This window comes from Scylla paramamosain, unplaced genomic scaffold, assembly GCF_035594125.1.
Source record: "Scylla paramamosain isolate STU-SP2022 unplaced genomic scaffold, ASM3559412v1 Contig2, whole genome shotgun sequence".
NCBI lineage: Eukaryota > Metazoa > Arthropoda > Malacostraca > Decapoda > Portunidae > Scylla > Scylla paramamosain.
In genome coordinates, this window is record NW_026973667.1 from 1,967,115 (window position 1) to 1,980,187 (window position 13,073).

General features: G+C 44.9%; 1 protein-coding gene across 1 annotated transcript in view; it reads left to right on the forward strand.

Moving 5' to 3' along the window:
* LOC135096138 (calcium-transporting ATPase sarcoplasmic/endoplasmic reticulum type-like) overlaps positions 1-13,073 on the forward strand; it is a 24,969-nt gene continuing 11,896 nt past the window's right edge. Inside the window, exons 1-11 of the mRNA XM_063997407.1 lie at positions 1-99; positions 2,571-2,717; positions 6,244-6,344; positions 6,686-6,790; positions 7,687-7,825; positions 8,395-8,537; positions 9,124-9,214; positions 9,670-10,121; positions 10,543-11,211; positions 11,559-12,484; positions 12,922-13,039. Of these exons, the coding sequence (XP_063853477.1) occupies positions 2,600-2,717; positions 6,244-6,344; positions 6,686-6,790; positions 7,687-7,825; positions 8,395-8,537; positions 9,124-9,214; positions 9,670-10,121; positions 10,543-11,211; positions 11,559-12,484; positions 12,922-13,039 (2,862 nt within the window). The 5' untranslated portion in view covers positions 1-99; positions 2,571-2,599. The remainder of the gene's footprint in view (positions 100-2,570; positions 2,718-6,243; positions 6,345-6,685; positions 6,791-7,686; positions 7,826-8,394; positions 8,538-9,123; positions 9,215-9,669; positions 10,122-10,542; positions 11,212-11,558; positions 12,485-12,921; positions 13,040-13,073) is intronic.

Consider the following 13,073-nt stretch of genomic DNA (forward strand, 5'->3'; position numbering starts at 1 on the left):
CAGCCGGCCACATGTTGTCAGTCAGACGTGGCTCATCGTATCATTTGCCCTCGCCCCCAGCCTGGCCAATATTTTACCATTTTTTTCTGTTTTTTCGAGGTATGTATCCAATCCCTGACCTTCCCCGTATACATACACCTTCCATGTATACGTATAGTGTATTAATCTATACCTGGAGGCTGAAATAAGGGACAAATGGTGAGAAATGTAAATAGAGTTAGCGTGTTTACTTAAGCTGTTTTGTGTTTTGTGGTTTAAAAGGACGGCGATTTAAAAATGGTGGAGCCCGAGGTGGTTATTGTGGTGGTGTGGGGTTGTGGTGGTGGTGGTGTGGCTGGAAGTGTGGTGTGTGGTGTGTGCGAGTTTATGTGTGTGTTTGTGTGTTAGGCCACGTCATGTTAGCAGTGTGGTGAGTGATAATGCTGTTTGTTGTGTTATTTTTGTTATTTTTGTTACTCTTATTGTTTTTCTTGAGTGTTTTTGAAAGTGAAGGTTGGTCTTTTCTATAAATTTTGGCTTTTTTTCGTGTTTTTCTTGAGTGTGATTAATTAAACTGGTTATTAATACTTTTTTTGTGTTGTACGTAAAGAAGGTTGTGTTCTTTCTATATTAATCTCTTTCTTTCGTTATTTATCCGTATTTATATTCAGCCATTTATTTTTATTTTGTGTTTTTCACCGTATGTAAAAAAAAAATTAGTTCCTTCATTTGGTTTGTTTATTTAGTTGATTTAATTTGTTTTTGTTTGTGTATGTTCATTTGTTTCCTCTTATTTACTGTTGTAGGAAAGGATTTATTGTTTATTCATTTATTCCATTTATTATTATTATCATTATTATTTATTCATTTATTTATTTATTTTTTGTATTTATTTTATTTTTTTCTTGCATTTTCACGAATCTTGTCTATTTTGGCTTCACATTCCTGTTATAAGATGGAGAAGTGTGGTGCAGATTTCCACAAGCCAGGGAGATATGAGGCTGTGGGTTAGGGCAGAATGCTAGCCAGACTTAACCTAACCTAACCATAATCTGACCTTATCTAACCTAACCTAACCAGACTTAACCTAACCTAACCTAACCTAACCATAATCTAATCTAACCTAACCTAACCTAACCAGACTTAACCTAACCTAGCCTAACCTAACCTAACCATAATCTAATCTAACCTAACCTAACCTAACCTAACCTTATCTAACCTAACCTAACCTAACCTAACCTAACCTAACCTAACCAGACTTAACCTAACCTAACCTAACCTAACCTAACCTAACCTAACCTAACCTAACCTAACCAGACTTAACCTAACCTAACCTAACCTAACCTAACCTAGCCAGACTTAACCTAACCTAACTAACCTAACCTAGCCAGACTTAACCTAACCTAACCTAACCTAACCTAGCCAGACTTAAATTAATCTAACCTAACCTAACATGGCTAAACTCAACTAACTAAATGAAATGGAACATAATTCAATCTAACAAAGCAAAATGTAACCAAACCTAACAGAATTTTATCTAACGTAATCTAATTTAACAACTTAACTAAATTGTACGTAACCTAACCAAACCTAACCTAACCTAACCTAACCTAACCAAACCAAACCAAACCAAACCAAGCCAAATCTAACCTAACTAAACCTAACTTGACCTAACCTAACCTTACCTAACTTAACCTAACCAAGCCAAATCTAACCTAACCTAACCTAACCAAACCAAACCAAACCAAGCCAAATCTAACCTAACCTAACCTAACCTAACCTAACCAAACCTAAAAAAACCAAGCCAAATCTAACCTAACCTAACCTAACCTAACCTAACCTAATGTAACCTAACCTAATGTAACCTCACCTAACCTACCCTAACCTAACCAAACCAAGCCAAACCTAACCTAACCTAATGTAACCTAACCTAACCAATATTTCCAAATGTTTTAGGTGCATATTTTTAACCCATCCTTTTTATCTATCCTCCTCCTCCTCCTCCTCCTCCTCCTCCTCCTCTCTTATCACCTCTCATCTCATTGTCACTATTCTTTTTTTTCTCTCTGTCTCTATCTCTCTCTCTCTCGCTTTTTATCGCCTTATCTCCTTTGTCTCCTCATCTCTTCTCTTTATTTTGTGCTTCCTTATCTCTCCCTTTCTTATCTTCCTTTCCTGGCTCCCCCCTTTATCTTATCATTGCCTCTTCCTACTTTCACTTGTGTTATATTTGGATTATGTGTTTGTTTGATGTTTGTTTTGTTTATTTATTTGTGTGTGTGTGTGTGTGTGTGTGTGTAAATTTGAGATTCTTCCTAGTTACACCCATACATAGTCTCTCTCTCTCTCTCTCTCTCTCTCTCTCTCTCTCTCTCTCTCTCTCTCTCTCTCTCTCTCTCTCTCTCTCTCTCTCTCTCTCCATAAACTCATTTTTTTCCAACTTTTCTATTATTTACTTATTTATTCAATTATTTTTAGACATTAAACACAATTTCTGTCAACATATTTACACCACTCCTCTCCACCACTCCCTCTCTCTTACCTCTCCCTCTCTCTTACCACTCCCTCTTACCTCTCCCTCTCGCCCACAGATCACAGGTAAAGGGCCGTGAGAGGCAGCATGGAGGACGCACACATATATTCGTATGACGACGTCCTGACACAGTTTGCAGTGGAGGCTGACGTGGGGCTGACTGACGCACAGGTGGCCAATAGTCAGGAGAAGTATGGTCCTAATGGTGAGTGTCTGTCTGTCTGTTTGTCTGTAGAAGTTTGGGTTTAATGGTGTGTGTGTGTGTGTGTGTGTTTGTGTAAGGTGAATGGAAATGTGAGAAGGAAATTAAAATATATGTAATGGAAGGAAGGAGAGAGAGAGAGAGAGAGAGAGAGAGAGAGAGAGAGAGAGAGAGAGAGAGAGAGAATCCTTTTTTTTATTCTTTTTTCTCTTTCTTTCTAATTATTTTGTTTTTTTAGGTTTATTTATTTATTTTCTCTTTTCCTCCTCTCTGTTTCTCTAATAATGGCCTTAGTGGTGTATGTATGTATTTATGTATGTATGTATGTATGTGTCAGAGATCCCTAAGAAAAAAACTTCAGCTAAAGGAAACACGGACTCATTGTTTTCAGAAGTCCGTCAAAAAATACATAGAAGAATTAACTTTGTCACTGCATTGCCAGACAGTCAGCAGAAGCAGTGCATGACATCTCTAAGCATCCACAAGAAGGAACAGCATTAAAAAGAGTAGATTTTGCAGTTTCTAGCCAGTTTACAGATTAGGTGTGGTTGTGTAACTAGTGAAGGTGTCTCTAATTGGTGATAAAGGTGTAATAGATAGCAGCCTGAGGGTTAAGAGAGAGAGAGAGAGAGAGAGAGAGAGAGAGAGAGAGAGAGAGAGAGAGAGAGAGAGAGAGAGAGAGAGAGCAGGTTTTGTGAAGTCTGAGGTGGAAGGCAGATGGTTGAAAATTGAAGAGTGGCCACAAGTGTTAGGTTTGGTTAGGTCAAGTTTGATTTGGTTTGGTTAGGTTAGGTTAAGTTTGGTTTGGTTAGGTTAAGTTTGGTTTGGTTAGGTTTGGTTAGGTTATGTTAAGTTTGGTTTGGTTATGGTAGGTTAGGTTTAGTTTGGTTAAGTTTGGTTAGGTTAGGTTAAGTTTGGTTTGATTAGGTTAAGTTTGATTAGGTTAGGTTAAGTTTGGTTAGGTTAGGTTAGGTTAAGTTTGATTAGGTTAGGTTAGGTTTGGTTAGGTTAGGTTAGGTTAGGTAAAGTTTGATTAGGTTAGGTTAAGTTTGGTTAGGTTAGGTTAGGTTAAGTTTGGTTAGGTTAGGTTAGGTTAGTTAGCTTAGGTTACATTACATTAAGTTAGGTTAGGTTAGGTTAGGTTAGTTAGCTTAGGTTACATTACATTAAATTAGGTTAGGTTAGGTTAGGTTAGGTTAGTTAGCTTAGGTTACATTACATTAAGTTACATGTACATAAACACACACAGGCAGAATAACAATAATAATAACCAATGAAAAGAAGAAAAAAACACTATAGATTCATTATGGAATACAGCGGCCAAAACTGTTGTAAACCCATTGTATTACTTCTCATTCTATATTTACAACATACACTACTATTTCAAAGGAGGACTATCTTGCAGAGAGGTGAGCTACTGCATGACACGGCCACAGGGGTAGATAGAACCAGTGTGTCTTGAGCTGGAACATTGACGCAGGAGGTTCGGACACTAAAACATTTGTCTGACTTTCGCGAGAGATTTGTTGAGTTTTGTGAGTGTGTGAAGGTGGTGCCAGGTGATTAGTGAGGCAGGAGTGTGGGTGTGTGTGAGGTGGTGCCAGGTGATCAGTGAGGCAGGAGTGTGGGTAGGAGAGAAGGTAACATTCACACAAGAGGCCGCAGTCAAAAAAAAATCCTTGTTTAAATGAAAAAAAATAAAAATAGATAAATAAAGATAAAATAATAATAATAATGATAATAAAAAATGCTTGGGTTTTATTTTATTTTATTTATTTATTTATTTATTTATTTATATTTTGTTTATTCCTCATATTTCTGTGTGAATTGTTTAAATAAGCAATTAAAAAGTAACGCAAATTGAAACAAAAGGGTTGAAGTGTTCTCTGACGGACAAACACTTGTTCAGGTCACGTTGGTACAGGTAGGTCAGGTCGTCTCGTGTTGACTTGTGCTGCACAGGAAATGAACGGGTCAGGCTTGGGTACTAAGTTCATTATGTACACCTTGCTGTCAGCTGAAGCCACATGTCAACTCAAGGGCTATTAACAGGAATATCATTGGCCAGAAGCTGTGATGTGTTAATTAAGCCACACCTCCTTTGTCAACCACACTCCATGTCCACCTCCCCATCCACACTCCCTCACTGCTGCTACAGTTCTACCCTTCCCTATCTCCTCCATCTAAGACCTGCTTCTCTCTCTCTCTTTCTCTCGTATAGGAAGCATGGGGGATGGGGATAGGGAAGGGAATGGGGGTGTGGGGAGGGAGAGGGACAGGAATGGGGGTCGGGGGGGTGAGGAAGAAGGCTGGCCCAGGATTGCGGTCAAAGGCAGCTCCAGCCAGTGACAGCTGCCGTGAAGAAAGGTGACAGGTGTTGCTTGTGTCAGAAGTACAGGTAGGAAAGCTGTTTCATCGAGTGGGGAGCCGTCACTACATGTATACACCTTATTTATCAATGTCATACAAAATTAAATCTTTATGTGAAAAAAAATAAATAGATAAAATACTTAGGTTGGGTTTTTCGAGTGTTTCTTTTTTTGGGTGGGTTTTTTTTTATGCCAACCCTGCAAGAGGAGGCTGTACTGCTAAAACATTATCTAGTCTTATTTTTGGGAGAGATTAAGTTTTGTGTGTGTGTGTGTGTGTGTGTGTGTGTGTGTGAGGTGAAGGCAGATGACTGAAGGTGCAGCAGTGTGGGTGGGAGAACAGACACAGACACAAGAGGCTGTACTGCCAAGACTAGTAAAAAAAAAAAAGGAAGAAAAAAAGTAGAAATAATGATAGAAAAATATAGTTAACTTGGTAATGGTGTCTTTTTATTAAGTAACCCATGGAAGAGTGGAAATATTGTAAAAAGTAATATTGGTGATGCAGGAAAGGTGGAGCAGTGACAGGTACTAGTGATATAGGAGACTGGCGCACCAATAACATAACCCCCCAATGCAGCCTTCTATAGAATAAGTGTGTGAATGGCACGAGTGGTAGCAGGAAGGAGGTCACAGTACAGGTGGTGACAGAGAGACAGTTTAACAATAGAGTTTTGACCCCCTAATGCAACCTTCTATAGAATAAGTGTGTGAATGGCACGAGTGGTAGGAGGAAGGAGGTCACAGTACAGGTGGTGATAGAGAGACAGTTTAACAATAGAGTTTTGACCCCCTAATGCAACCTTCTATAGAATAAGTGTGTGAATGGCACGAGTGGTAGGAGGAAGGAGGTCACAGTACAGGTGGTGATAGAGAGACAGTTTAACGATAGAGTTTTGACCCCCCTAGTGCAGCCTTCTTTAGATGTTACCAGCATAGGAGTGGGAATATATGTGTGAATAGAGCTGGTAATGGAAAAACAGTGTAGCCAGAATAGGATGGACAGTTTATCAATAAGATACAGCCAGTGAGTCAATGTTTTGGTGTGTTAGTTGTCTGGCTAAAAGTGAAAGTAATAGAAAAACAGTGTAGCCAGAATAGCAATAAGATATAAACAATTAATGAGTTGGGTGACTAATACCACTGTCTTCCCCCCACAGAGTTGCCAGCAGAGGAGGGGAAGTCTCTGCTACAGCTTGTTATAGAGCAGTTTGATGACCTCCTTGTTAAGATCCTCCTCATGGCTGCCATCATCTCCTTTGTGAGTGTGTGTGTGTGTGTGTGTGTGTGTGTGTGTGTGTGTGTGTGTGTGTGTGTGTGTTGGGACGTAGATGTATGATGGAAGGGTTGTTGTTGTTGTTGTTGTTGTTGTCCTTATGCATTTCAGTTGTATTATAAACTAATTTCTCTTGTTTTGTGTTTCCTGTAGCATATAATTCTCTCTCTCTCTCTCTCTCTCTCTCTCTCTCTCTCTCTCTCTCTCTCTCTCTCTCTCTCTCTCTCTCTCTCTCTCTCTCTCTCTCTCTCTCTCTCTCTCTCTCTCTCTCTCTCTCTCTCTCCATCACCTTAACACACCTGCGCTCACCTCTCCCTCATTTGCAGGTGTTGGCGTGCTTTGAAGAAAGCGAGAACTCTGTCACTGCATTTGTGGAGCCGTTTGTCATCCTGCTCATCCTCATTGCCAACGCCATCGTGGGTGTGTGGCAGGTGAGTGTGTGTGGGTGCATGTGTCTGTGTTGAGGTTAGGGTGGGTTAGGATGTCTTAAGTGTAATGAAAGTGTCAGAAAACAAACAATTTTTTCCAGTTTTCTCTCAGGAACAAACAGTTTTTCCTTCCAGTTTAACTTCTAGCATGTCATACTCTCCCCAGGACCTCCTTCACAGTCTCACTTATCCTTCCATTCATCTCCACACAGTCCCATCAACAGCACCACCTTCCTGTCTTCTTCACTCTTTCACATCATCCCGTAACTCAATCTGACACCATCTCTCCTCCACCTTATCCTCTCCCATGTCACACATCTGGCACACTTTGCTGCAGGGCTCAAATTATCTGTAATTCCTTGTGTTCATATCCATACACTGTGCCCTCGCTTGGAAGAGATCACCACTCGGGCGTCCGTCTCACCTTTCATGCATTGGGCCTTTTCTCCTTGTATCACTCCAGTCTTTCATTCCATCTTATTCTTCTCTTCACTCAGCCTCACACACTTCACTGCTCTGTCTGTCTTGCTGAAGGGAAACAGGCTTACTCGTTGCCATCTCATAAAAGGGGAATGATCTTTGTTTATCTACAGAACACAGCTTTCTCTTAACTCACAGAAAGGAAACACTGGTAGGCTTAGTCTTTGCTGACCCACAGAGAGGAAACATGTGTTGCTGTCAGCCCACAGGAAATGGAAACATTAATCTTTGCCAACATAACAGAAAGGAAACACAATTTTCTTTTCACCCACACAAAGGAAAACAATATTAATCATTACCAACATACACAAATAGAACACTGTTGATATTACCCCATAGAAATAAAAAAAAAAAAACAATCATGATCTTGCTGTTTGCTGATTCTGAGGGAGCACACTGAACCTTCCTCTCACCGGCAGGAGAGGAACGCAGAGTCAGCCATCGAGGCGCTGAAGGAGTATGAGCCGGAGATGGGCAAGGTGATACGCGCCAACAAGAAGGGTGTGCAGAAGGTCCGTGCCAGGGAGATTGTGCCCGGCGACATCATTGAAGTGGCAGGTGTGTTCAGCGGCTCTCTATCTCATATTGGTCTTGCGTCACCTAACCTAACCTAACCTAACCTAACCTAACCTAATAATCTAACTTAACCTAATTTTGTGCCTGGCAACATCATTGAGGTTGTTCAGCAGCTCTCTATCTTATACTGGCTTTGTATTACCTAACTTAATCTACTCTAACCTAAGCTAATCTAATCTAAACCAATCTTAACCTAATCCAACTTTACCTAACCTAGTCCATCCTAACCTAACCTAACCATATCTACTCTTAACTTAACCTAAGCTAACCTAACCAAACCCAACTAATGTCCAGCCTAACTAAACATACTCTAACTTAAGCTAACAACCTAACTTAACTTAATCTACTCTTATCTAACCTAACCTAACCTAACCTAACCTAGTCTAACTGAACCTCACTTAACCTAGTCTAACCTAACCTAAGCTAACCTATTCTCCCTCCATTTCTTCCTTCCCCCTTTCTTTCTTCCTCCACTCCTTTCTGCCTCTGTCCCTCCCATTCTCTCCACTAACCCTTCCCACCCAGTCTGTCACATCCGCTTCTCTCCGCAGTGGGTGACAAGATCCCAGCCGACATCCGCCTCATTAAGATCTACTCCACCACCCTGCGCGTTGACCAGTCTATCCTCACTGGCGAGTCAGTGTCTGTCATCAAGCACACTGACGTGGTGCCGGACTCCAAGGCTGTCAACCAGGTGTGTGTGTGTGTGTGTGTGTGTGTGTGTGTGTGTGTATATCAGTTAATGTCTCTCCTTTTTTCAGTTTCTTCCTATGTCTTCTCAAATAGCCAGTGTCACGTGCCAGTTGCCTTTCCAAGAGAGTGGATGGTATGCTAATCCCAGAAGGTTTTAAAGGTCTAGATTTTAAGGGTTTTGAATTCCCCACTTGACCTATCTGGGTTGACAGTACATAAACTCTCTCTTACCTTGGCACAGCTCCCCACTCCAGAACCCACACTCAAAGCTGGCTGGGTTAGAGCAAAATATACAAATAATAGTATAAGTAACAGTATATTCTCACTAATACAAACTTACAAAACAAAACTATAAGTAAATGCACACTAGGGGAATCTAGGAAATAACAAAGTATGCCTCACATGGGAATTTTAATCGATTTTATGAGTACACATTGATTTTTTATTGATTTTAAGGCTCAGGGAAAAATGTGCCGGATACTTGAAGCTGCCGGATACTTGAATGCTGGATGAGTGGGATTTTACTGTATTAATGTCTAAGGCAGCATGACAAGCAAGACAACTTAACCCGTCTCTTCCCTCACCAGGACAAGAAAAACATTCTCTTCTCCGGCACCAATGTAGCGACGGGCAAGGCGCTGGGCATTGTGGTGGGCACTGGCCTAGGCACTGCTATAGGTAAGGGGCAGCGGCAACCTTTGTACCTGCATAGGGTGGCACTGTGCTGGTGGTGTGCTGGGAGTTGGTCTGGTTAGTGTGTGTCTGGTGAGGTGGTGTGTGGTGTGGTGAAGGTAAGCTTGTGTTGTCTTGTGTTTTGTGGGGCAGTTGATGTGTGTGTTTGGTGAGGTGGTGTGTGGTGGACGTAAGCTGGTGTTGTCTTGTGTTTTGTGGGGGGGGAGGAGGAGGTGTGTGTGGTGGTGTGTGTTCTGCTTGGTGTTGTGTACTGGAATGGGGGCTTATCATATATTTATTTATGGATGTTCTTGTTTTGTATCATCACAACATTGGTCTTATTGTGTGTCACTAGTGATGGTGCCTGGTGAAGTGTTGGTGTGACTGGTGGTGGTGGTGGTGGTGGTGGTGGTGGTGGTGGTGGTGTTGGCGATGCCTCACCCTGTCCCTGTGTCTTGTAGGAAGGATCCGCACGGAGATGGCGGAGACTGAGGAGATCAAGACTCCACTGCAGCAGAAGCTGGATGAGTTTGGTGAGCAGCTGTCCAAGGTGATCTCCATCATCTGTGTGGCTGTGTGGGCCATCAACATTGGCCACTTCAACGACCCAGCCCACGGCGGCTCCTGGATGAAAGGTGCCATCTACTACTTCAAGATTGCCGTTGCTTTAGCCGTGGCCGCCATCCCCGAGGGCCTGCCGGCCGTGATCACCACCTGCCTGGCCCTGGGCACTCGCCGCATGGCCAAGAAGAATGCCATCGTGCGTTCCCTGCCCTCCGTGGAGACCCTGGGCTGCACCTCCGTCATCTGCTCCGACAAGACCGGCACCCTCACCACCAACATGATGTCCGTGTCCCGCATGTTCATCATGGACAAGGTGGAGGGCAACGACTGCAGCCTGCTGGAGTTTGAGGTGTGTGTGTGTGTGTGTGTGTGTGTGTGTGTGTGTGTGTGTGTGTGTGTGTGTGTGTGTGTGTTTACCTGCAAATATCTTTACTTTCTGTGTTGTCCTGTGTTGTCTCAAATATCCAACCTCTCTGCCCGTGTAATTGCACATCTTTTCTGTCTATTTCTTTCTTGCATCCTGTGAAGTATTCGTCCTTTCTGTCTGTTTCTTTCCCATGTCCTGTCAAATTTCCAGCCTCTCTGTGCTGCACTGAGTGACACACCAGCCAGGCCACCACACCTTTGACAGCCTTTGTGCCACACACTACCACATCCAACAGTACTCTAGTCAGGTCCAAATAATGAGCAAGTGGAGATTGTCACACAGTTTTGTTGCTTCATGGCTTTGGGCCGTCGTGAGGTGTGTTGAGCGGCCGTTGTTCCCACAGGTGAGTGGATCCACCTACGAGCCCACTGGGGACGTGTACCTGCGGGGTGCCCGAGTGAAGGGCAGCGACTTTGACGGGCTGCAGGAGCTGGCCACCGTGGCCTGCCTGTGCAACGACTCCTCTGTGGACTACAATGAGTTCAAGGGCACATTTGAGAAGGTGGGGGAGGCCACGGAGACGGCCCTCATCGTGCTGGCGGAGAAGCTGAACCCCTACAACGTGTCCAAGGTGGGAGTGGACCGTCGTGCTGCCGCCACACTCTGCAAGCATGACCTGGAGCAGCGCTGGAGGAAGGAGTTCACGCTGGAGTTCTCCCGCGACCGCAAGTCCATGTCCTCTTTCTGTACGCCCCTCAAGCCCAACCGCCTGGGCACCGGCCCCAAGATGTTCTGCAAGGGTGCTCCTGAGGGCGTGCTGGACCGCTGCACCCACGTGCGTGTTGGCACCCAGAAGGTGCCCCTCACTGCCGGCGTCAAGGACAAGATCCTGGCCGTCACCCGCATGTATGGCAGCGGCCGCGACACCCTGCGCTGCCTGGCCCTGGCCACCCGTGATGCACCCCCTGCTCCCTCCCAGATGGACCTGCAGGACCCCAGCAAGTTCCACTCCTATGAGGTGGACATGACCTTTGTGGGCGTGGTGGGCATGCTGGATCCCCCCAGGAAGGAGGTGTGTGTGTGTGTGTGTGTGTGTGTGTAATAATAATAATTGAAGATGTTTTCACCAGTTAAGTATTTACACATACAATAAGCTCAGGTAAAAACATGTTGCCTTTACTTACAAGAATAACCATCGAATGAAATAAATAGAACTTATAAAAATCACTACTAAAACAGATCAGAGTGTATAGAATGTTAAGAAACATTAAAAACTTCATGAAAAGGCTCATTAAAAGTGTGTGTGTGTGTGTGTGTGTGTGTGTGTGGGTGTGTATGCATGCATGCTTGCGCCTCCCTGACCTCTGAGTTGCAGCCCCCATCCTGAGGTGTCCTCACCCTGTGCCGTGCATCCCTCAGGTGCGGGAGTCCATCCGGCGGTGCCGAGCAGCTGGCATCCGTGTCATCGTGGTGACAGGCGACAACAAGGCCACGGCAGAGGCCATCTGCCGCCGCATCGGCATCTTTGGGGACAATGAGGACACCACCGGCCTGTCCTACTCCGGCCGGGAGTTTGATGAGCTGAGCCCGGCAGAGCAGCGGTCCGCCTGCATGCGCGCCCGCCTCTTCTCCCGTGTGGAGCCCTTCCACAAGTCTAAGATTGTTGAGTACCTGCAGGCAGAGAACGAGATCTCTGCCATGACTGGCGACGGTGTGAATGACGCGCCAGCCCTGAAGAAGGCAGAGATCGGCATTGCCATGGGGTCGGGCACAGCTGTGGCCAAGTCTGCCTCTGAGATGGTGCTGGCTGACGACAACTTCTCGTCCATTGTGGCGGCTGTGGAGGAGGGCCGCGCCATCTACAACAACATGAAGCAGTTCATCCGTTACCTCATCTCCTCAAACATCGGCGAGGTGGTGTCCATCTTCCTGACGGCCGCCCTGGGCCTGCCCGAGGCCCTCATCCCTGTGCAGCTGCTGTGGGTCAACCTGGTGACGGACGGCCTGCCCGCCACCGCCCTGGGCTTCAACCCTCCTGATGTGGACATCATGCTGCACAAGCCTCGCAAGGGAGATGAGTCCCTCATCTCTGGCTGGCTGTTCTTCCGCTACATGGCTATCGGTTTCTATGTGGGCCTGGCCACAGTGTTTGCTGCCTCCTGGTGGTTCATGTACGACCCCACCGGCCCCCAGCTCAACTACTACCAGCTGTCTCACCACCTGTCCTGCCCCACTGACCCCCACAACTTCAAGGGCCTGGACTGTTCTGTGTTCAGCCACCCAGCCCCCATGACCATGGCCCTGTCTGTCCTCGTCACCATTGAAATGCTCAACGCTCTCAACAGGTGTGTGTGTGTGTGTGTGTGTGTGTGTGTGTGTGTGTGTGTGTGTGTGTGTGTGTCACATTTATCATAACTAGATCCACAACTTAATTTCCTGCCTCACATTACACACCAGCAAAGACCATTTCCCTCAGCAGGGACAACCACCCTGTTTGAGTCTGTGTGGTCTGAATGTCTACAGCAGTATTTCCTTGTTATTCTACCCCCCCCCCCACACTGTCCCATCCTATAACTCCTCTTTCTCTCTTCCCTCATCCTTTTTGTGTCTTAATACCACTGCCACCCCAGCCTTCTATTTCTCTGCTTCCTAATTTCTATATAACTCAAAGTACTTCTCTACCCTTCTCTATAACCCTTGCATTTCTCCCCCTCTCTCTGTAAAATCCCTTGTACCTCTGGCCCTCTGTCCTAACTCTGCATGTGTGTGTTTGTGTCTGCAGCCTGTCAGAGAACCAGTCCCTGTTGGTGATGCCGCCGTGGTACAACGGGTGGCTGCTGGCTGCCATGACTCTCTCAATGGTGTTGCACTTCTTCATCCTCTACTTCAATATTCTGGCGGTAAGTGAGAGAGAGAGAGAGAGAGAGAGAGAGA